The sequence below is a fragment of the Sciurus carolinensis genome, unplaced genomic scaffold (genome assembly GCF_902686445.1).
Source record: "Sciurus carolinensis unplaced genomic scaffold, mSciCar1.2, whole genome shotgun sequence".
NCBI lineage: Eukaryota > Metazoa > Chordata > Mammalia > Rodentia > Sciuridae > Sciurus > Sciurus carolinensis.
This window is the reverse complement of record NW_025920150.1, coordinates 274190-296323: the sequence shown is the minus strand read 5'-3', so window position 1 is coordinate 296323 and position 22134 is coordinate 274190. Positions and strand designations below refer to the sequence as shown.

The window sequence follows — 22134 nt, the reverse complement described above, 5'->3', positions numbered from 1 at the left end:
TTTAATTATTTCCTCTGTTCTACTTTTGGTGTTGATCTGTTCTTCTTTTTCTAGGGTTTTGAGATGTAATGTTAGGCCATTTAGTTGTTGACTTTTCATTTTTTTAATGTACAAGCTCAATGCACTGAATTTTCCTTTTAGTACTGCTTTCAGAATGTCCCAGAGATACATGTATGATTACACAAATGATGTGACTCTACATTGTGTACAATCAGAGAAATTAAAAGTTGTACCCAATTTGTGTACAATGCAAAAAAAAAGTTAATTTAATTTAAATAAAAGAAAAATCTAGGAAAAATTCTTTCAGGGGGTTAAGGAGAAAGGGAGAAAAATATCAGGTATGCAGGTTTCATCTCATTATACCTTCTGCTTTTGTAGAAATCAGATTGGTACTCTCAGCTCCTAGTACTCAACAACCCCCCACTGTCCACTCCAGTTTTAAAGAACAGAGGATAAATTTTTTTTCATTAAAATAAATTAGTATCTTACATATTTTGCTTAATTTTTTTATTTTTAATTTGTTCTAATTAGTTGTACATTACAGTACAATGTATTTATACATTTTGACATATCATACATGAATGAGGTGCAATTTCTCATTTTTCTGATTGTACTTATGTCTATCTTGATATATTTAAAATAATTTGATTTTCTGTGTATTTCAATATTGTTTGTTGTAGATACCCATAGTAATATTTTGTGTTGTTTGTTTCTAGGTTCTTTTTTATTTCTGTGTGTTACCTAGTAACAATTTCTATGTGTGCTCAGAAATAGAAAATCATTTTATTTGGTAGAATATAATTAGAAAAAATTGCCACTGAATTGTTTATTTTATTCCACAGATGTGTTATATTGATCTTAATAAGAAAAGTCCTGACTAACCTAAGAAAAATTTTCAGTGATCACACAGCCTTAGCTACTAGCAGTAAACTAGTAGTAATATATATTTTTAGCATAAATCTAAAAATCTCTTAATTTCCCCTAATTATAACATTTGAAGTACTTTGTTAAAATTTAAAAGAATCCACTTTATTGGAGCTTGCACACAGTAACCTATGACAATTTGTATTTTATACAAGCTTTCATAAGCAGATAGTGTATACAAAGAAGCCTATTTTTCAACCCAAGTTAAAATTTAACTAGAGTACAGGAAAATGTCCAATCTTATATGCGATGAAAAAATAATGTGTTCTTAGAATGTTGTAAATTCTGGATAATTATATTTTATAAAATATCACCAAAACAATTTTAAGTGAAAAATCAAAAGAGACTTTACATATAAGATTATACTTCCAATTTTTAAAATTTTATATTAGATAGACATAACTATTTTATATATAGCTACATAAATAAACATAAATGTTTGGAATTCAAGAGTAGTTCAACATTAGAAATTAATCAGTATAACACCAAGTTTTATGAATGAGGAAAAGAAAAAATATTACATGATCAATGCAGTTGACACAGAAAGAGTACTTGACAAAATCCAACACCATTACTACTTAAAAAAATCTTGAAAACTTGGCATAGAAGGGAACTTCTTTCACATGATGAAGAAGATTTAGGATAATCTCAATACTAACATCAAGTCCAGTACTGAAAATTAAAAAAATTATACCCAGGATCATGAAAAAAGCAAGTATGTCCACACTCATCATTACTGTTCAATATTTGCCAAACGTTCTTGTTAGAACAATTACATTTAGAATAAATACATTTAATACTACAAGAAAGAAGTAAAACTATCTCTATTCACTGACACAGTTTTTTCAAAAAATATTCCAAAAGAAGGACACCAGGCTAATAAACAAATTCAGCAAAACTACAAGATACAAGATCAAAGCATAAAAATCTGTTGTTTTTCGCTACTATAGCAGTGAACAATTTTAAATGGAAGTTAAAAAAGCAATTACATTTCTAGTAGCATATAAAAATTAAATTCTTAAGAACAGATTTCACTAAGAATATAAAAAATTTTACATTGAAAAAACACAATACTGTATTGAAACTAAATAAAGGGAAACAAACCCAATTTTCAAAAACTAAGACATAATATTGTTAAGTTTGCAATATTAACCAAAGTGACCTGCAGATTCATTGCAATCCTCCTCAAGATTTTAACATTCATATGTTTTTCCTTTCTTCCTTTCTTTAATAACACGGGGGGTCGAACCCAAGGCCTCAAGCATACTAGGCACACACCCTGACACTAAGCCACATTTCCAGTTCCCTGGCATCCCGTGTTTACTTAGATAAGCTGTTCTCCATTTCATTTGAAATTGAAATTTGGAATTGTAAGGGGACTTATATAACAAAAAGAATTTTGGAAAAGAAAGTTGAAGAACTTGTAGTCACGAAGTTTAAACCTTACAACAAAATCTCGTGATTAAATGCATAAATGTGACATGACATTAGGTTAGATGTACAGACAATGTAGATTTTAGAGCCCAGGTAAAAACACGCCACAAACATTTCTCTCTCTCTCTCTCTCTCTCTCTCTCTCTCTCTCTCTCTCTCTCTCTCTCTCTTTAATTCAATTAATTTTTGGAGAGTGTGGGAAGTCTATTCAATGAAGAAAGAATATTCTGTTCAAAAAATAATGCTGAACAATTAAATTTCACCAAGCGAAAAAGACTGATGGTAGATCCCTACATGACACCATGCAAAATAATGAACTAAAAAGGAGTAGATAACCTAAAAATATTTAAAAAGTTACAAAAAATCTTAGAAAAAAATATAGGGCTAAATCTTTGTGGTCCTTGACAATGAATTACTCAACTGTAAGAAGAATGAAATTATGGCATTTGTGGGTAAATGGATGGAACTAGAAATTATCATACTAAATGAATAAGCCAATCCCCCCAAAAAACCAAAGGTCAGATATTCTCTCTGATATGGAGAAGCTAACCCACAATGTGGTGATGTGAAAAAGAGCAGAAATTCAGTAGATTCAACAAAGGGGAATGAAGGGAAGGAAGAAAAGACGAGAAAAGGAAAGACAGTGGAATGAATCTAACATAACTTCCCTATGTACATATATGAATATAGCACAGTGAATCTCACCATCATACACAAAGAAGTTAATGTAAAAAATAACTATGAGTGAATGGCAGAAAGATCAGTTGAGGGAAGGGAGGAAAGAATGGGGGGAGGAATTGGAAGGAGAGGTACTGGAACTGAATTACAAGATATATTCCATGTTTTTAAAATTATGTCAAAATGGATTCTACTGTCATGTATAACTAAAATGAACCAATAAATTAGAAAAAGGAAAAAGTATCGTGTCCCCTGCCCGCAGAGAAACACGAAACCGGATCAGGGCAAGTTCTTTATTTTCTGCAGTCTGCTTCTTCTGGCTGGCCAGCACTGGCCGCTCTTGCAAGCGCCTTACATTACATACATCAACCAATCAGCTTATAGATCACGAGGGAAAAGCATGGACAGTAACGGAGCACAATAGTGTGGATATAGCAATCATGCAGTGTCCACGAGGACCCATGACCAATCACATTAACTTCCTCAAATAACGCCACTTGTTGGCAGAGAGTATTAGTCTGCTGGAGGTACCTGGTTTTGTTCTCAGCACTTCCTTGGCACCTTGCCAGGCGCCATCTTGGCCACGCCGAAGGGCTGGGGGTCCGCGGCACCCCAACAAAAAAGGAAATTACAATGCCAACTATTATTAATAAAACAAAGAAACAAATATTGTATGATTCTTTTTATATGAAACATGCAAAATGAGAAAGTTCATAGTAATAGAGAGCAGATCACAGGTTCCCAGCAATAGAATAAATGGGGAGTTATTAAATAGTTACAGAGTTTCCATTGGAGTGAGGAAAAACTGTTCAAATACTTAGTGGTGATGATTGTTTAATATTGTAAAAGCAATTTATGCCATTAATATGTATACTATATAACTGGAAGTGAAGAAAGAACAAATTTTAGGCAGGTGGTCAATGGAATTAGAAGAAAATACTTTAACTCCATTACTGAGAAATATATCATGAGAAAAAAAAGGAAAGAAAACAAATGACTTAACCACAGAAAGAATGAAAGTCTGGCATTTGCAACAACTTGGACAGAACTAAAGATCATACATTAAGTGAAACAAGCCAAGCATGATGTGGCAATTACCACATGATCTCAGTCTAGGTGAAGTTTAAAAAGTTGATGTGGTGTAAGTTAAGAGAAGAATGACCTTTTACCTGAGTATGGAGAAAATGAAGGGGAGAGATTAATCAGTTCAGAGGAAGAAATTCTGACCTGCAGTTGCACAGCAGATGATTATACTTTCTAATAATGCATGGTATACTTCAAAGAGCTAGAAGAATTATTTAAATGTTCACCATAAAAATATACATGTTTGAGGATACAGATCTATTTGCTTTGATATAAACATTACATAATGTATACATGTGCTGACATGTCACATTACACCATAAATTCGTACAGATTTGTCAGTTAAAAAGTAGACTTCATTTAAATGTAAAGAAGAAGGGAAACAAAAAAACTTAGGGCTATCTTTTATTATAAGTACGAGGTTTATGATGGAGTCCTTACATAAAATGTTGGCAGAAAAATGAGCAGCCAAGGACATCAATAAAGGAAGGCAGTAGATTGTGATAACTTTTTTAAAAATTTTATTTTTTAATTATTTATTTATTTTTAAATTTTTATAGACTGCAAATAAATGGATGGAATTGGAGCACATTCTGCTAAGTGAAAAAGTCAATCCCAAAAGACCAAAGGTCAAATGTTTTTCCTGAGAAGTGGAGAATGATATATAATGGGGTTGGGGGGGTGGGGAGTGGGAGAAGAGTGGAAGAACTTTGGATTGTGTAGAAGGAAATGAGGAGGGATATATGAAAGATGGCAGAATGAGACAGACATCATTGCCCTATGTACATGTATGACATGAGTCTACATTGTGTACAGTCATGGAGATGAAATGATGTTCTCCATTTGTGTATGGTGATAAGTTGTAAGACAGTTTTGTTAGATAATAAGAGATCCATACCAAGGATTCAACATCCTTCACTAATTATAGTTGATACAGTGCTATTATTTCTTCTTTGGATATTTAACAACTCATTGTAGTCTATTCTATTTTTCTCCTTTGCAAAGAGGTAGACATTAGGTCTTTACTTTCCAGGTCATCAGTTTTACCCCTAAACTACATCCACAGAAAAGGAAAGCTGATCCTATCTTAGTTTCCCATATGGAGGTGGGTGATTGATTGATAGAAGTAATTTTAGACTTTAAACAAAGTCTTTTTTTAGAAATGGTCACCCTCACCTTGTTCAAATGATCCCAGTGTGGATTTTCAGATCATAGAGACTGCAATAAATTTTTACTGCTTAATTATCACCAAGGTAAAGCTGTTTCTAACTTGAACAGAAGCCACACAGTGATCTTTTCATTTTCCCCAGAGGCTCTGACAATGGTACTTATAAAGATACCATTTGAAGAGGAGGGAAGAATAGCTGCTCAGGTGAATGATGAAGATATCAACTTCTTCCCTTGTTGAATGTTACCATAAGGCTCTTGAAGTTGCTTTAGAAACAAACAGAACCACTTTGCCTTAGAATTGAGGTAAGTTCTATATTTAGTATTCCTCAGAATTATTTGAATAGTGGGGTAATATATATTCATTGAATTTATTGCTTATTTCTGAGTCTGTTTTAACTGTGTATCATTACATGCATCTTAGATTTAAATCAAGTACCTAGTGAAACAGGTAAAGGTTAAGTTTTATTTAAGTGACCCACACAGTCATTTTCTGTAAAGTGGTAAGAATGAAAGTTTTATAATTTATTATTAAAATAATAGCAAATGATGAATTATGACAAATATTTAATGAAAAACTTTTAGACAATTAATGTACAAAGAATTATAGATACTTTGCTCCATCTATTTGGTGATACAGAGCATTTATTGTAAATATGTTTTTATACAATCAATATATGATCATTTATCCTTCAATATTACTTAAAAATTCTAACAGAGCAATAATATTTTTTTCATCACTTTAAGAGAGTGAAGGGGACATAATAAGAAGAAAGTCATGACTTACATTTTGGTGAAAACTGGAGAAAATGTCATAGGAATGAAGAATATATCAGTCTTCTGAATGTGTCATATTTTCTGTAGGCATTTCCTACTTGCATATACATATGAACACCACTTTTTTGTTGTAATTCAGCTAAACCTGAGCTGTCAAAAATAGGAAAATAGAGAAGATGACATTGACATGAATATTCCTCCAGGATGGGTGATGGAGTGAAGAATCTGGTGCCCTCAGCTCTGTTCTGCACATTTGGACACCACCAAGAAAGCAAGTCAGTAGGGCTTCAGGGAGAGTCACCTGGGTTTTAACATGTGAGACTACATTCCAGAGTGTGGCTGCCACCCTAAGTCAAAAGACTGGGAAAGGCAGAAGGTTGCAGTGTCAGTTTCGAGTGGCCCTTTTGCTAACACAGAGGATACTGTTAGAAATCAGGACCATTTTAAAAGATAATCTCTGAATGTCTGTCATTCTTCAGGAACTTCAAATACAAATATTCTGTGTAGTATGCATTTATAACTGCTCAGTACTTCACAAAAGGCTTAAACAGATTGTACTATACATTAAAATTAGGCTTAGATTTCATTTTTTCAATTGCTTAAAAATAATTTTTTCATTAGTTTGACAAATATATATTGATTAATTAGGAGATCAAAATATTGTGAGGGCTGTATAAAATGAACAGAAATTAATATTTTAAAGCAAAATGTTGACAGAGGCTATGTAACTGATTAAATTTTAAATCTTACAATATATCTTAACTGATTAAATGCTTCTGCAATATCTGACAATTATGTATTTACAATCTTATTTCGGGAGACCAGATAAGGATAGTACTACATGAAAATTTCAGTGAAACCTCAATGATTTCAGGTTTTGTTCACTTAGCATAATATCTGTCCCCAAATATGTAATGATTAATTTATTAGGGTTTATGCAAACTGATAAGCTATTTTTGTTTTTGTTACTTAATAGACAAAAATGTGAATTTTAGAAAGTTTGTGTAATTTTTCTGAAATTGTTTAAAAAATCAAGATTCAACACAGAAATGAAAGTTATGAAATCTTGTTTTATTTTTTTCTCTTATGTCTACAGTTAAATGTTAAGGCAGTAAACCTGACACTGACCAAGTTATGATTCCCTTAAAGAATTAAGCTATAGTATCTGGTAAGTAACAAAAAGTAAACAATATAAAGTAAAGAAGTCAGTCTTAAGTACCAAGGAACATAGAGTTTTCAGGTATGTTATATCATGGAGTGTGCTGTTGTCAGTGAAATATTTGGAAATTGTAGGAGAGTTGGTAAGATTAAATGTGTCCTGGTTAGAAATGGCAAAATGTGCAGTCCCACTATAGGAGAGTCATAAGAAAAGCCAAGGAAAGACACTGAGACCTAAGCCATTGACGCTATGTCGATTTCCAAGAACTTGGACAGCACAAAAGCAATATTGCTTGGCGAGTTTCAGGTAGTGTGGTAGGAAGATCAAAAGGCAGGCAGAGCCTAGGAGTTGGCTACTTCTGGAGAAAGGTCTCTTTGTCTTGTGGTTAGGATAAGAAGACTTTAGAATCAGTGATAAATAGGGAAACAGCATGTGGCCATAGCTGTAAATTTATTTTGATGCATTGGGAGTAAAGGTAACAATCATGGTGTCAGTTGCTGAACCACTCCTCATACATGTCAGAATAACAGGCAAGGTGAGGCCCAAGGACATCCTTAAAGGCTTACTTTAAAAAAAATTAACTCCTAATGCATTTTTTTTAAATTAGCACATTAGAGTTACACATAATACTGACATTCATTTTGACATAATCACTCATGCATGGAATATAACTTGTTCCATTTCAGTCCCCAGTACCTCCCTCCTGCCTTCCCTTCCCTCCTCCCATTCCTCCTCCTCTCCTGGCCTTACCTTCATCTATTTATCCTTTTTATGAATTGTTACTTTATAGGACAATCCTATAGTGTTCAAGTGAGACGTTTCAATCAATTAACTATGGCACTGTAAGCTTTTAAATTAATAACAAAAATGTGAAATAATTTAGTTGGACTCTAATAATAGCCTCTTCAACAAATGGTGCTGGGAAAACTGGAAAACTATATGCAATAGAATGAAACTAAACCCCTATCTCTCACCCTACACAAAACTCAACTCAAAATGGATCAAGGACCTCGGAATCAGACCAGAGACCCTGCATCTTATAGAAGAAAAAGTAGGTCCAAATCTTCAACTTGTTGGCTCAGGATCAGATTTCCTTAACAGGACTCCCATAGCACAAGAAATAAAAGCAAGAATAAACAACTGGGATAGATTCAAACTAAAAAGCTTTCTCTCAGCAAAGGAAACTATCAGAAATGTGAAGAGAGAGCCTACAGAGTGGGAGAATATCTTTGCCAACCATACCTCAGATAGAGCGCTAATTTCCAGAATCTATAAAGAACTCAAAAAACTCTACACGAAGAATACAAATAATCCAATCAACAAATGGGCTAAGGAAATGAACAGACACTTCACAGAAGAAGATGTACAAGTAATCAACAGATATATGAAGAAATGTTCAACATCCCTAGTAATAAGGGAAATGCAAATCAAAACTACCCTAAGATTTCATCTCACCCCAATTAGAATGGCGATTATCAAGAATACAAGCAACAATAGGTGTTGGCGAGGATGTGGTGAAAAAGGAACACTCATACATTGCTGGTGGGGTTGCAAATTAGTGCAATCACTCTGGAAAGCAGTGTGGAGATTCCTCAGAAAGCTTGGAATGGAAACACCATTTGACCCAGCTATCCCACTCCTTGGCCTATACCCAAAGGACTTAAAATCAGCATACTACAGAGATACAGCCACATCAATGTTCATTGCTGCTCAATTCACCATAGCCAGATTGTGGAACCAACCTAGATGTCCTTCAGTTGATGAATGGATAAAGAAACTGTGGCATATTTATACAATGGAATATTACTCCGCAATGAAGAATGATAAAATTATGGCATTTGTAGGCAAATGGTCAAAATTGGAGAATATCATGCTAAGTGAGATAAGCCAATCTCAAAAAACTAAAGGACGAATGATCTCGCTGATAAGCGGATGAGGACATATAATGGGGGGTGGGAGGGGCTAGCATTAGGTTTAGGGTTAGGTTTAGAGTTAGGCTAAGGAGAGCAGTAAGAATGAAGGAAAGAAGGACTGTGTAGAGGGAAAAGAGGGGTGGGAGGGGTGGGAGGGGTGGGAGGGGTGGGGGGGAGGGGAAAAATATAATAAACATCATTACCCTATGTAAACGTAAAAAAAAAAAAATAAATAAATAAATAAAAAAAAAAATTTCTGTGCCTTCTTAGTTTTCTATAGAATAACTGAAAATTGAGAATGCAACACTTCCAAGTAATTGCGGAGCACAGATTAAAGTTTTGGACTCATGCAACATGTGGTGTTTGTATAAGATTGATAAAGTATATTAAATGATAGCTCCTTTTAACATTCTCTGTTTTCTAATAAACTGGGTTGAATAAATATATGTGATTATCACTTGTAAATATTTTTGTGTTTTGTCTGAAATATCAAAAACAATAATGTGCATTATCAAAGTCCTTAGTTAGTTGTGGGGATAATTTTTTGCTTATCTGTTTTCCAGTTTGGGCCTGGAAAGACATTAACCTAATGACATTTGCACTATATTTTAAAGCACACTTCTGTCTGTTACTTGATAAAGAATATCAGAGAACTGCAACCAATAGGTCAGGGAGAATATTAGTGTACAGATCAGGTCAAAGGTCTGAGAAAAAAGTGAATTGGTCAAACTCATGCAGTAAATTACACATGAGAAAAGGACAACACTGAAATGAAAAATTTAGTTTGCAGTCATTTTTACTAAATCAGAAGGATGTAACTTTGGGGAGAAGTTAGAGTCCAACTAAATTATTTCACATTTTTGTTATTAATTTAAAAGCTTACAGTGCCATAGTTAATTGATTGAAACGTCTCACTTGAACACTATAAGAGCCCCTCTCCTGATTATTCTGGATAAGGAATGCCAAAAGGTAATTTTCTCACAGTTAATACTGATTTTCATACTCTGGAGGGATTGATTTTTTTCACTTTTTATACACAAATTTGAAAGGTAACTTTACTGAAAGGGAAAAGAGTTATGGTATTGAAAGTAAAATGTAATTGCATTAATGCTGATCATTTGTCTTATATAGCTGATCTTAGAGAGTGGTGTGATTAAGTGAATGATCAACATATTGATTTTCAATAGTTCTTCCTTAGTCCATTGATCCCATTTAAAATTCTACAAATAGTAAGCAAGTTCTTTACCCTAAGCCTTTTTATAGCCACAGAGACATGAACACACTTGAACTTGCATTTCTTTGTGACTGTGATAAGATGGAGGTAAAAATAATGGAAGGAGCAGAAAAGAACCAGCCCAAGATTCCCACACTAGCCATGTAGGGGTTGAAAGGAGTAAGCACTGTCAGGATGGTTGATGAGGAAAAGCTGGACCACTTATGTATACCAATTAAAATAAGTTTGTTTTTGTGTGAGGAGGTAAGACATCAGGTAAGATTAAAATGCAAAGTAAAACTGCTATTATTGTTTTCAAATACCTAGTTGAATGCCAAATATACATTATTATTCTAATATGCTTTGAAAATGAAGATAATATTCCTCTCTTATGATGGTTTTAGTTGAATGTGAAAAACAGTTCTTTACTTATAAATTAAGTAGATCTAGAAGTTTAAACAAATTTGTAAATTAAACACAAGAGAAGTCACGTACATATTCCTCATGATCGCAAATATCCCAAATTGTTGATTTTCTATGTATATTTTTAAATAGAATATACAGAAGGGAGTTTCTTACTTAAAATATTACCTACATATTATACTTCAAATATTTGTATTTCTGTAGTATTTTAGCTCAATGTTTCATTTTGTAGAAATTTCCTCAATAACAAATAGGAGAGCAAATCTCTGATCTGATTTTTTTCCCACTAAAAGTGTCGATTCTACCATCCTATTGGTATTTAATATCCAGTTATGTTTCATAATACATGGGGATAAAACTTTTAGATGTTCTCCATTATTCTGCAATGCTACTCTTCATCTCGGTTATCTAAGATATTTAGTAATAATTAGTATTTCAACAAAGTGAGAAAAGACAATGTAGGAAATTCTTCATAAATAAAAATGAAATTTCCATTTTCTTCAACTTTGAAATCATTTCCAGCATATTCTGCTTCTATCTGGAGGGCCATATGATCTATCAACATATTTAAATGTAGCCCAATAATCATGATTCATCTAATTACAGGTGACCACAACCTGCTCTGGATCATGGAATATAAGAATAACATCACAGAATTTATTCTTTTAGGACTTTCTCAGAAAAAGGAAATAGGCATTCTCTGCTTTTTCCTGTTTTTACTTTGTTACATTGCAATTTTGACTGGAAACCTGCTAGTCATGATCTCCATGAGCTGTAGTCAGCTCATTAACCAGCCCATGTATTTCTTCCTGAGCTACCTGTCACTCTCAGATCTTTGCTACACCTCCACTGTTACCCCCAAGCTCATCATGGACTCGCTATTGATCAAGAAGTCCATTTCCTATACTGGATGCATGACACAGCTCTTTTCCATGCACTTCTTTGGGGGCATCGAGATCTTCATCCTCACAGGGATGGCCTATGACCGCGATGTGACCATCTGCAAGCCCCTGCACTACACAGTCATCATGAGCAGGCAGAAGTGTAATGCCATGATTGCTGCCTACTGTGCTGGGGCATTTCTGCATTCCTTTGGTCAGTTTCTCCTGGCTGACTTCTTACCCTACTGTGGCCCCAATGAAATAGATCACTACTTCTGTGATGTGTATCCTTTGCTCAAACTGGCCTGCACTGACACAAGCAAGATTGGTTTCTTTGTCATTGCCAATTCTGGACTGATGGGCATGGTGATTTTTGTGGTCGTGCTGATATCTTATGCTGTGATTCTATCTACTGTCAGGTCTTACTCTGCAGAGAATCGCCGCAAAGCCATCTCTACCTGCAGTTCACATATCACTGTGGTTGTCCTGTTTTTTGCTCCCTTACTGTTTATTTATATTCGACCAGCAACTACTTTACCAGAAGACAAAGTATTTGCCCTCTTTTACACTATCATTGCCCCCATGCTCAATCCTCTGATTTAACATGGAGATGAAAAGTGCCAAAAAAAAAATATGGGGCCGTATCATGAGAAGTAAAGGAAATAGACTGGGAGACTTCCCTGCATTTCACCACCCAGCTTCTTGAAGATGTTATTGCTACCTTGAAACCTTTAAATTGCATAATGTTTGGCTATCTTTCTTCTACCTAGCAAGCTTATGTGTAGGTCTCTATTTCAGAAAAAAGTTTATTGTTCTCTGGATGTATGTAGGACTCATCTCTGCTGTACTTTTTTTTTAAAAACAGGGTTTTTTTTGTACATATTGCCTCTCTTCTGTTTCATCTGGTGGTTGTGTGATTAATGTTGATATTTGGCAGCAGAGTAGACAAGGCAGTTTGCAACCCAAATGAACACTGATGATACTTATCATCCAGTATTATGGATGACTGTATTCAATGAAGCAAGTTTCAGCCTCCAAAAGTAATTTAAAAGTAACCCACATTCATACTTACATTCTCTCACACTCAGAGAATATTCTCAAAGATCTGAGACAGAACAATATATCCCCAAACACTCATCTTTTACTCTTATAACCAACAGCATTCTTGAGATTCTCATGTTTGCCAAGACCAAAGTTTTTTCAAAAGACACCAAGAAAACTCCATGTTTTGTTCTAAGGCACTTCCTCTCCTAACTCTATTCATATTTAAGTCAGTTGCACCTTTCTGACCAATTCTAGTACCAAGTATTGGTACCAGTGTACTGTTTGAGTGCTCAGGTTCTGGATGAAGATCTGATTACTAACCATGCACATAGTGGTCAACATGATCTTATATAACACAATCCTCCATCTTGTGGAGGATTAGCATGTGATGTGTTAAAGTACTGACTATAATATAGAACTTGCTTTGTACACATAATTTATTTCATTTCCTCATGCACTGCTATAATCAGAAAAGTTACATTTAGATGATGGCTTTCCTCAGCAAAACCAGGAGCATGTGCATGAAGAAAAAGAAAAAAAAATTAAGAAACACTCATATGTTTTCACTAGGTTTCTGTTACAAGTGAAATTAGAAATTTTCTCTTGGAAAATATCACTTGAACTAGATGGGTGCAATGTTGGATTTTGTTTTTGTCATGGTAAAAGTAAAATGTTTTGCTTGTGACAATTGAATGTCACCTGAAGCAAATTGATCTAATATAAGAGATTACTCAAAGTTGGTTGGGATTGTGGAGGAAAGAAGTTCTTACAAAATTTCAATAATATTTAATTAATTGCCAGGAATTTATTTTCAGGCAAAAACAGAAAGAACACTAAATAAAGTGGCATTTGTTAAGAGTTGCTAAGATGGCTGAAGCATATAAAAAGGAAAACACATACAATCCTGAGACTCCTGAGTAGGCCCGAGCAGCACACAAGGCAAAGGCCAGCTTCACTGCTCAAAAGGGGAGAATCTCATTCTGATGTACAATAATCATTTTGCCTCTCTTTATGAAGTTGTAACTTTATTATTACACATAAAATTTCAAAATTAAAACAGACATTTCTATCTTATTTTTATTCTTAGAATAAATGTTTTTAAAAGGTATTATTTAAAAACATAGAGCAAAAGTGGGAAGCCCAATCAATAACAGAAATTTCTATCTTTAAGCTGTTTGTACACTGAACTTCATTCTTTTCACCTCACAGGGACACCTGTTCATCAGTTTTCCTTTCTCTGCTGGATCGTGATAGTTACCTAAAAACTGAAGGACAAATGGTGGGAGTCTTTGCAGTTTGGGAAATGTCCTGGAGCAGCCCTTCCATTGAGGTTATTCATATCCCATTGAACTTGTGGAGAGCAATCAATAATTCTGTGGACACAGAAGTTAAAGTATAGAATATAACAGCAGTGTCAATCAAGTCTGTCCATAGCAATGCAGACTATTTCTAGGGAAATGCAAGTGACTGTTCCCCTGTGTGCCAGTCTCAATTCATGTTGGCATTTCTTATCAGACTAAAAATGTGTGGTATTTTGTGTTCCTTCTAAACTAACTATGATATCTTATTGATGTCTACCTGAAACTCTGACTTAAATACCCTCTTTCATATATTTTATTTGTATAAGTGTCATAATTATGTTTTCCTTTTAAAATTTACTATTTTGAAAATAAACTTCTTTGAGACAAAATATCTTTTGTCTCTACTTTGCCGTCCCTCTTTCCTCACTTCTGATTTCTTCTGTTCTCATGGTTTCTAATTTCTGTCATCTCAGGTTTATTTTAGGGGGAAATCTTCCCCTCCATGGTTACCTCTCCTCAGTGACTGAAGCTGCTCTTTATGAAGACTATCACTGGCTGTCATCTTGATATATCAAGGTTTTCATGAAAATGATCCCTCCTATTTCACGAAGGCATTTCACTTGATTATGGGGGTCGCACAATTCTCTCCTAATTTTCAGGCTGAATTTCCTCTCTCAATTCCCTTTCTGGGCTCTTGATCATCTCATCACATTCTCTATAATGGAACATTGCAGAGTGCTGTGTCCTTTAAATTTTGGGAACTGCATACACTCTCATGGTTTGAAGTACTCCCCATGTTAGAGGACTCCAGAATTCTTGTAGCTCCACTCAGATCACTTCTTCCAACTCACACATCCATCACTGCTCACTGACTTTTGTAATACCTTCTGTTTATGCTTCCTTCTGAGCTTGTCTCTTTGCCTTTTGTTTTAAACTGAACAAGTTCAGTCCCATCAAGGTCTAAGCCCCAGAATGCTGCACATTGTTTGGACACCCCTTGCCTCTCCACTGTCTGGTCCTGCTAATTTCTCCCTTCTGCATTCTGACCACCATCCTTGGTCTGCTCAATTTCCTAAATGTCCTCATTGTGGCTTGCCTTAGAGGTTTCATCTTCCAGGTATATTTTCTTGATTAGTCAACTTATTTGCTGAGCTTCTTACTCAAAGTCAAGTTTACAATTCTATTCTGTTAAATCAATATTAAAATTTCCAAACACATTCACATTAACACTTGTTCACCATGAATTTATAGTATCTAATATGTTATGTGTTATGTAGTTACTTTATTTAGTTCTGTCAATTAAAATAACAAACTCAATGAAGGCGGAGAATCAGTGATGTTTTTACTCTGTAGAGTAATGTTTGGCATGTTGTAAATAGTCAATAAATATTCATGAAGGCATAAATAGTTAAATAAATAAATGGACAAAAATTCCAAACATGCAATATTACCTAAAATAAGAGCATATTCTCATACAAGACATTATATTTATATTCATTTTTTATTTAATAAAAGTAACATTTATTATAGAACATTGAGAATATAATGATAACCAGAAAATTACTCATATTTATGCCCAAACCAATATTTTATGATGCAGTTTTATAAGCAAGCAAGTCCTTTTTTAGAGTTCATATTATGCAAACTACTATAGATATTGTTAGCAGTTCATTCAAATTTCAACCAATTTTTTACTACTATCCGAACCCCGAGTTCATTTGTGCAGGCAATTCACCAGTCTCCCTTAGACTTAGAAGCTGTCTGGTACACTGTAAGTCAATGGAACTTAAAAAATAATTTGTCATAGAATTTTGGGAAATTTTTACTTCCTTATTAACTTTTGTTTCCTTTTCTTTTTCTTCCTTCTTTCCTGTGGTCCTCAAGCCTGCAATAGTCATTTTGCAAACATAAGGACAAAAACCTCATGAAAAACACAGTAGAGCAATAATTTAGAAGAGATCTTGATCTTGGATTGATGATTCAAACAACTCTTGCAGTGACTGTAAGTGACTGTATCATTATTTCAAATAATCCAACGATCACAGAGAGCACAGGGTCCTGTTTTGACTACTTAAGAGATGAACCAGTCAAGAAACCCCTAGAGGCTTGGGTTATCATCTGCATATGGAGCTTCATTACTGTATTAAATCCATAATGTATCTAATAGTTTTCCATGATCTTTCAAGAAAACACTATTTTGTAAGTAAATAAGATATTCTATAAATTGATTTCATCAAGTCTTATCTATAGTCAACTAAGTTTGAAGTATGAATTTGTGTGTATTAGAGGAGAATTGATTACCTCAATGTTAATACACATATTTCCTTACTAACCTTATTATGTACAGACTTGAAGGAATGTAGAAGAAAAACTGACTGATAAGCAGAGTAAGTTTTACTGTTTTTAGATCACAGTCTGATGCTATAACTGTAAAATGAGCCATAAACTGAACTGGGTTCACAACACCAAAATTGGATAGAAATAATCATTACCCTCACTCACAGAAAGTACAAGATATATATTGTATGTATATTTTGTATAGTATGTGTATGTATGTGCACATATACATTTTATATATGGACATATATGTCTTCTGTGTAGTGTGTTTGTATATATACTGTGTAGTGTGTATGTGTGTGTGGTGCAGGTTCTAAGACTCTTCCTCTTTTTTTCCACTAACTCATTCACTAAAGCCACTGTGATTAGCATATGATCTCATTGAAAGTGGTCCAGAGGACATGTGATGTGGCTGGTGTTTTGTGATTGTCAGGAAGTTAACTTTCCAACACAAAAGATCCATTTATGATAGTCCACTATGTGACTCTGGACATAATCCATATAATGTTCCAAGTATATACACATATACAAACCTATAAATTAGATTAGATTAGATTAGATTAGATTATGTATCATTTATGTTGCTGTAGTAGTTGCTTTCATTATTAGGATTTCACAGAACTTACATGTGTTTTCCAGAGAAGTTAATCAGGCTAGTCAATAAGAAATTGTATCCAAACCTCTGACTTTGATGTTCAAATCTTTAAAAAACTTTGCAACATTACCTGTCCTCTACCATGTTCAGGAGGAGGCTTGTTATTAATAGTAATAGTGAAAGAAGCACAGGTGTTGGTTCCCTCAATATTTGAGGATATATATTTATGAGAAGAGAGAAGTACAAATGTTGGTGCTTGTCTCTGAAGGCAACTATGAACTGAGGTAGAAATTTCTTTACTGAGAGCAAGGCTGTGTCTTTTCTACCATTTTTCATTGGAAGGAAAGAGGACACTTGACAAACTTCAGTTTGTTCTGCCCATTTTTTGGCTCCACTCTCTAAATATCAAAGTCTGCCACTGGAACCACAAGTTGGATTTCCAAGTGCTGTTAACAAAGTGTATCTACAAATATTTTGTTCTAAATGTTCTGTTTTCACACGTAGTATTTCTTTTTATCCCTCAAAAATTTTGAACTCCATAATAAATGTGCAGAAGAACATAGGTGTAATGACTTCATGACCCCACAATTATATATAAGATAGGTGAAACACAATACCTTTAATTTAAACATTTTATTTATGTCCCACTACAAAAGATTCATTGCTGTATTAGCGAAACTGTGTCATAGCCAGTTTTCACCTTCCATGTTTACTCTGTGCCCATTCAATACTTCTTTCTTCTTCCAGTCTGATGATCTCATCAACTCTGTCCATACTATGTAAGTGTCCATGTGCTAGAGAAATGATTCCTTTAAAGCAAGTTACTGATGGTAGATGCTTAAGCTTATGATAATATCACAGGATAATGAATATGATTTCTAAGATTGCACATTTGCATACATAAATAGGTCTTAAGTGCTTTGTATCTTAGGTACTGAGCAAAATGTGGGTCAACATTTTAAATATATTTGACAGAGATATTGGGCACTATGTAAAAGAATAGAAAATAAATATATACTTAAAGTATAAACAGATACAATTTTAAAATACTTAGCAATTAGATTATCTCAATTCAATAACTTTGAGTGTGTATTAAATATATTATTTAGTCATATGCTGTTAATAAGATTACATGGCTCCTTATGTTCAAAAGTAAATGATAATAAATTGCATGGATTATTGCTAGAGCTAATTTTTTCTGGAATGAATGGAATTTTGTTCCTGATATTCCACAAGATTTTAAGGTTGCAGGTGGAATTAAATATCAATGGATATGAAAGAGTTTGATAGCTGCCTGGTACTAAAGGAAAATATCACTACCTCTGCATCTTTCCTGGATTTCACCCTAGCTCTGAGGTAGGAGTGACTAAATCAGGAGACCTGTATAGATGCAAAGGAAGCAATTCTGCTGGAAAAAGACAAGGGCCTGGTCCAGGGAAGACAATTGGGAATTGAGAACCAAGACATAGAGGTAAGACCGTTTACAAGATTTACAAGACATGGTAGAATAGAATAATTATAATATTAGTAATTCCATAATGCAGAAAATGAATAAGTGAAAGTCATTGATGGAAACTGAGAGGTAAATGGATTTCTTTCTCAGATAGGCACATGGAGGTTTAGCATAAATTTTTGGCCATTCAGACATCCCTTTTGAACTATTAATGCATAATTGCTAATGACATAAGTGAATGTTCTCAATTTGTGAGAATATCATATAACGTAAAATGGAGAAAATAGTATGATTTGTTCTTAAAATATTTTAATATATTTTGCAAGAAAAAAGCATGTGGATTTTTTTGTTGTTATTGTTTTTGGTGACTCACTCTCCTAAACATGAAAGAACAATTTTCTCTTTCATACACTATGAAATCCTAATTGGTATTAATGGAGTTCATTTCAATGCATACTTTTCCAAACTTTTTTATGATTTTAAGAACAGAAAACTTTATCATATTTAGAAGCGAATGTGTTACGAATTTGTAAAATTCCTTTATAAGATTTCCATATCATTTTATCTCCCTTCTTTTTTCTCTGTTCTTTATCCTTATGTTACCATACAACCAGAATTGTTTAAATTCCTATAATGTGTTTCCATATTCTAAAAGTCTTCAGGATCTCAATTATTTTCCTTTTTCATATGATCCTATAATGCAGTTCTCCATAATAACATCTTATTTTCCTAAAAAGCACTTTCTGATGCAGAAAGAAGTTTGATGAAATTTACTTCTGGTGTCTCTAGAAAAATCACTCAGGAGTTTTTTTTTTTGTTTTTTTTGTTTTTTTTACTGGAAGATTTGCTTATTATTGTGGATCAAGTTGTTTCAACAAATGTATTTTTCAGAACCAAATTCAGTGGAAGGTACAGAGATTTCCAATATATACTTTAAATATGCACAGCATTTTGAAATTGTTTTCATTGACTAAAAATATACACATAAAATTTCTTGCATGTCTTTCTATGTCTTGATGACCCACTGTATATTAACATTGAGTAATAATCCTTGGCCTGTATTTATCAGTTTTTTTTTTTTTGAGGTGGTTTGTCCAGTCGAATAATGAATAATAAATCTGATTCTTTTAGATTGGAGCAGCTACGAAAAAGGAAACTATAAATAGAATTATGCAATCACAAGAAAATTTACATATTTTAAAATTAATTTGTGTGTTTCTAATGCATTTTTGGGGGGGTTGCTGAGGATTGAACCCAGGGCTTTGTGCACTCTACCAACTGAGCTATATCCCCAGCACCCTTCTAATGCATTTTTGTCTGTTACCTTTTTTTTCTTAGATAGTAGCAGGAAAGTTTTTTGGATTAGACCCAATCTCTAGCCATTTGTTTTCTTATTAGGCATGAGTGAGCAGGAAAACACATTTTATAAAAAAAAGTTCCTTAGGTTTTATGGGAAATGCTATTCATTTGGGACAACAGGTACAATACACATAACACTATTTTCAGTATTTGCAATTATTGGCTCCTTCCTTTCACTAGTTATTCTTGTTCTTTCAATGGAAATTCAGGATACTTGATCCTGTGGATCTATGTTATAGCAAATTCTACTGTGCTGCTTTTGTTGTTGTCAAACTGATTTCTAAATACCACTATATGATGTTTATGTGAATACCCTAAACTTAAAAATAGCATTTTAATAATGTTTCAATTTCCCATTACCACACCACAAAATATGTGTCATTTTAGGTTCCAAAACCAATGCCCATATTTTTTAAAGAAAAATGCCATTTAAAACATATTTATAATATAACTTACTGCTCAAGCACCACCATACTTGCCTTGGCTCAAATGTTTTCTTATGAACACAAGTATACCTATGTGATCTCAAAAATTCACAAAATCAAGATTTCAATATTTTTTAAGTTCGATTAATATTTCATTACTCATTACTTTAAATGCCTATGTCCTATTGTTGTCATTCACTCTGTTAAAGAGCTATCAGTTTCTAGCTACTTAATTGACATCTAGTCTTTTTTCTATTATAAGTAAACAGTTGATAATCTTTAAGTTAACTATATGTTTCCTTTGAGAACAGAATGTGAGACCAAACTTTTCTCATTGCGTTTTTCATCTCAGTATTTCTCAAAGTATATATCAAGGGATTGCACACGGGAGTGATGATTGTGTAAAATAATGCAAGTACTTTATCCTCAGGGAAAGTAGTAGGGGTCCTAAGGTAGAAAAAGATTGCAGGCCCAAAAAACAAGACTACCACCGAGATATGAGATGCACAGGTAGATAGGGCTTTGTGTCTTCCTTCAGCTGAGTGATTCCCTAAAGTGAATAAAATTATGGCGTAAGAAAGATATAAAATAACAAATACAACTAATGTCATGACTCCTGAACTGACAAGCAAAAGGACACTGGTCCTGTAGGTATCAATACAGGCAATTTTTAGCAAAGGAAAAATATCACAAAAGTAGTGATTGATTTCATTTGGACCACAGAAAGGCAAGTGCATTGTCATAGATAATTGAGGAAAAGAATGGGAAAACTCACCAACCCAGACAGCTAAAATTAGGAAGTTGCATTTTGTCCTGTTCATGATCATCATGTAGTGGAGAGGTCTGCAGATGGCAACATAAGGATCAAAGGCCATGGTTGTAATAATGAAGATCTCAATGCTGCAAAAGAAGTGCATGGTAAAGACCTGGAACATACAATAATCATAGGAAATGGTTTTGGTTCCCTCTAATAGGTCACCAATCAATTTGGGTGTAACACTGGAAGTATAGCAGATATCCAGAAATGATAACTGGATAAGGAAATAGTACATGGGTTGGTGGAAAAGAGGCCTGAATAGAATGGAAACAAGAATCAGAGAGTTTCCTACCAGCAGGGCAACAAAGCAGAGTAAAAACAGGATGAAGCAAAATATTTGCACATTATTGTCATCAGAAAGTCCCAGAAGAATGAATTCTGAGATATTTCTCTGGGTTTCCATATAGTAAGTTGAGTATGTATATTGCACAAATAAATTTAATGTCTGTGAAAAAGAAACCAGAAATTTAAGTGAAAAATGAGCAACTTGATTACCATACTACAAAATGCACTAATTAACTTGACATCATAGAATCAAAATTTTTAGTACTGATTTACTAAAAATATTATTTTTTATTCATGTGTCTCTTTATGTAAACTTTTTTTGTAAATTTTTAAGGGGAGAGCAGAAATAATTGTGTATTTTACTGATTTTTACTTTTTGTTATTTACAAATATTTCAAACTTATTTTGAAAATTGAAAACATGATTGTCATTCACATAGATAAAATAAAAGCTGAATTAGTGTAAGGCAAGAAAATGTTTTAAATAATATGACATTCCTGTTCAAAAGGGAAAATAGAAAATAAAATTGAGAAGGATTGTTATACTTAAGTAATATTTTCTTGCCAATGGTGATCTTAAAGAAAGCTCTTAAGAAAATTAAAACCATAAAATAAAGAAATAAAGGATATTAAGCACTGAATAGGAACTAAGTACAGTGACAGTGCAGAGGGCTACACAGCAGGAAGAATGAAAAATGAACTGACCAATGTGATCCTCCAGTTGACTGTCAGGCTCTCCAAGCCTCGTTTTTCTCATCTGCACCAAGACAACTTTACATTTTTCAGAATGCAATGATGAATCCATGGAGTGTTGTGAAATACCCGAGTGTCATGCAAGGGTGATGACCCATATCTCTTCAGCTCCTA

The 22134-nt window shown here is 33.7% G+C and overlaps 2 protein-coding genes across 2 annotated transcripts; one reads left to right on the top strand and one right to left on the bottom strand.

Annotated features, from left to right (window-relative positions):
• Positions 1-11400: 11400 nt before the first annotated feature.
• Positions 11401-12255, top strand: LOC124974495 (olfactory receptor 4P4-like). The gene has a single exon (XM_047537713.1). It carries the CDS (start codon positions 11401-11403, stop codon positions 12253-12255), a length of 855 nt encoding a protein of 284 aa, XP_047393669.1.
• An 8195-nt stretch (positions 12256-20450) lies between these two features.
• On the bottom strand, positions 20451-21386 carry LOC124974470 (olfactory receptor 4P4-like). Its single transcript, XM_047537706.1, has one exon. It carries the CDS (start codon positions 21384-21386, stop codon positions 20451-20453), a length of 936 nt encoding a protein of 311 aa, XP_047393662.1.
• Between the last annotated feature and the right edge of the window lie 748 nt (positions 21387-22134).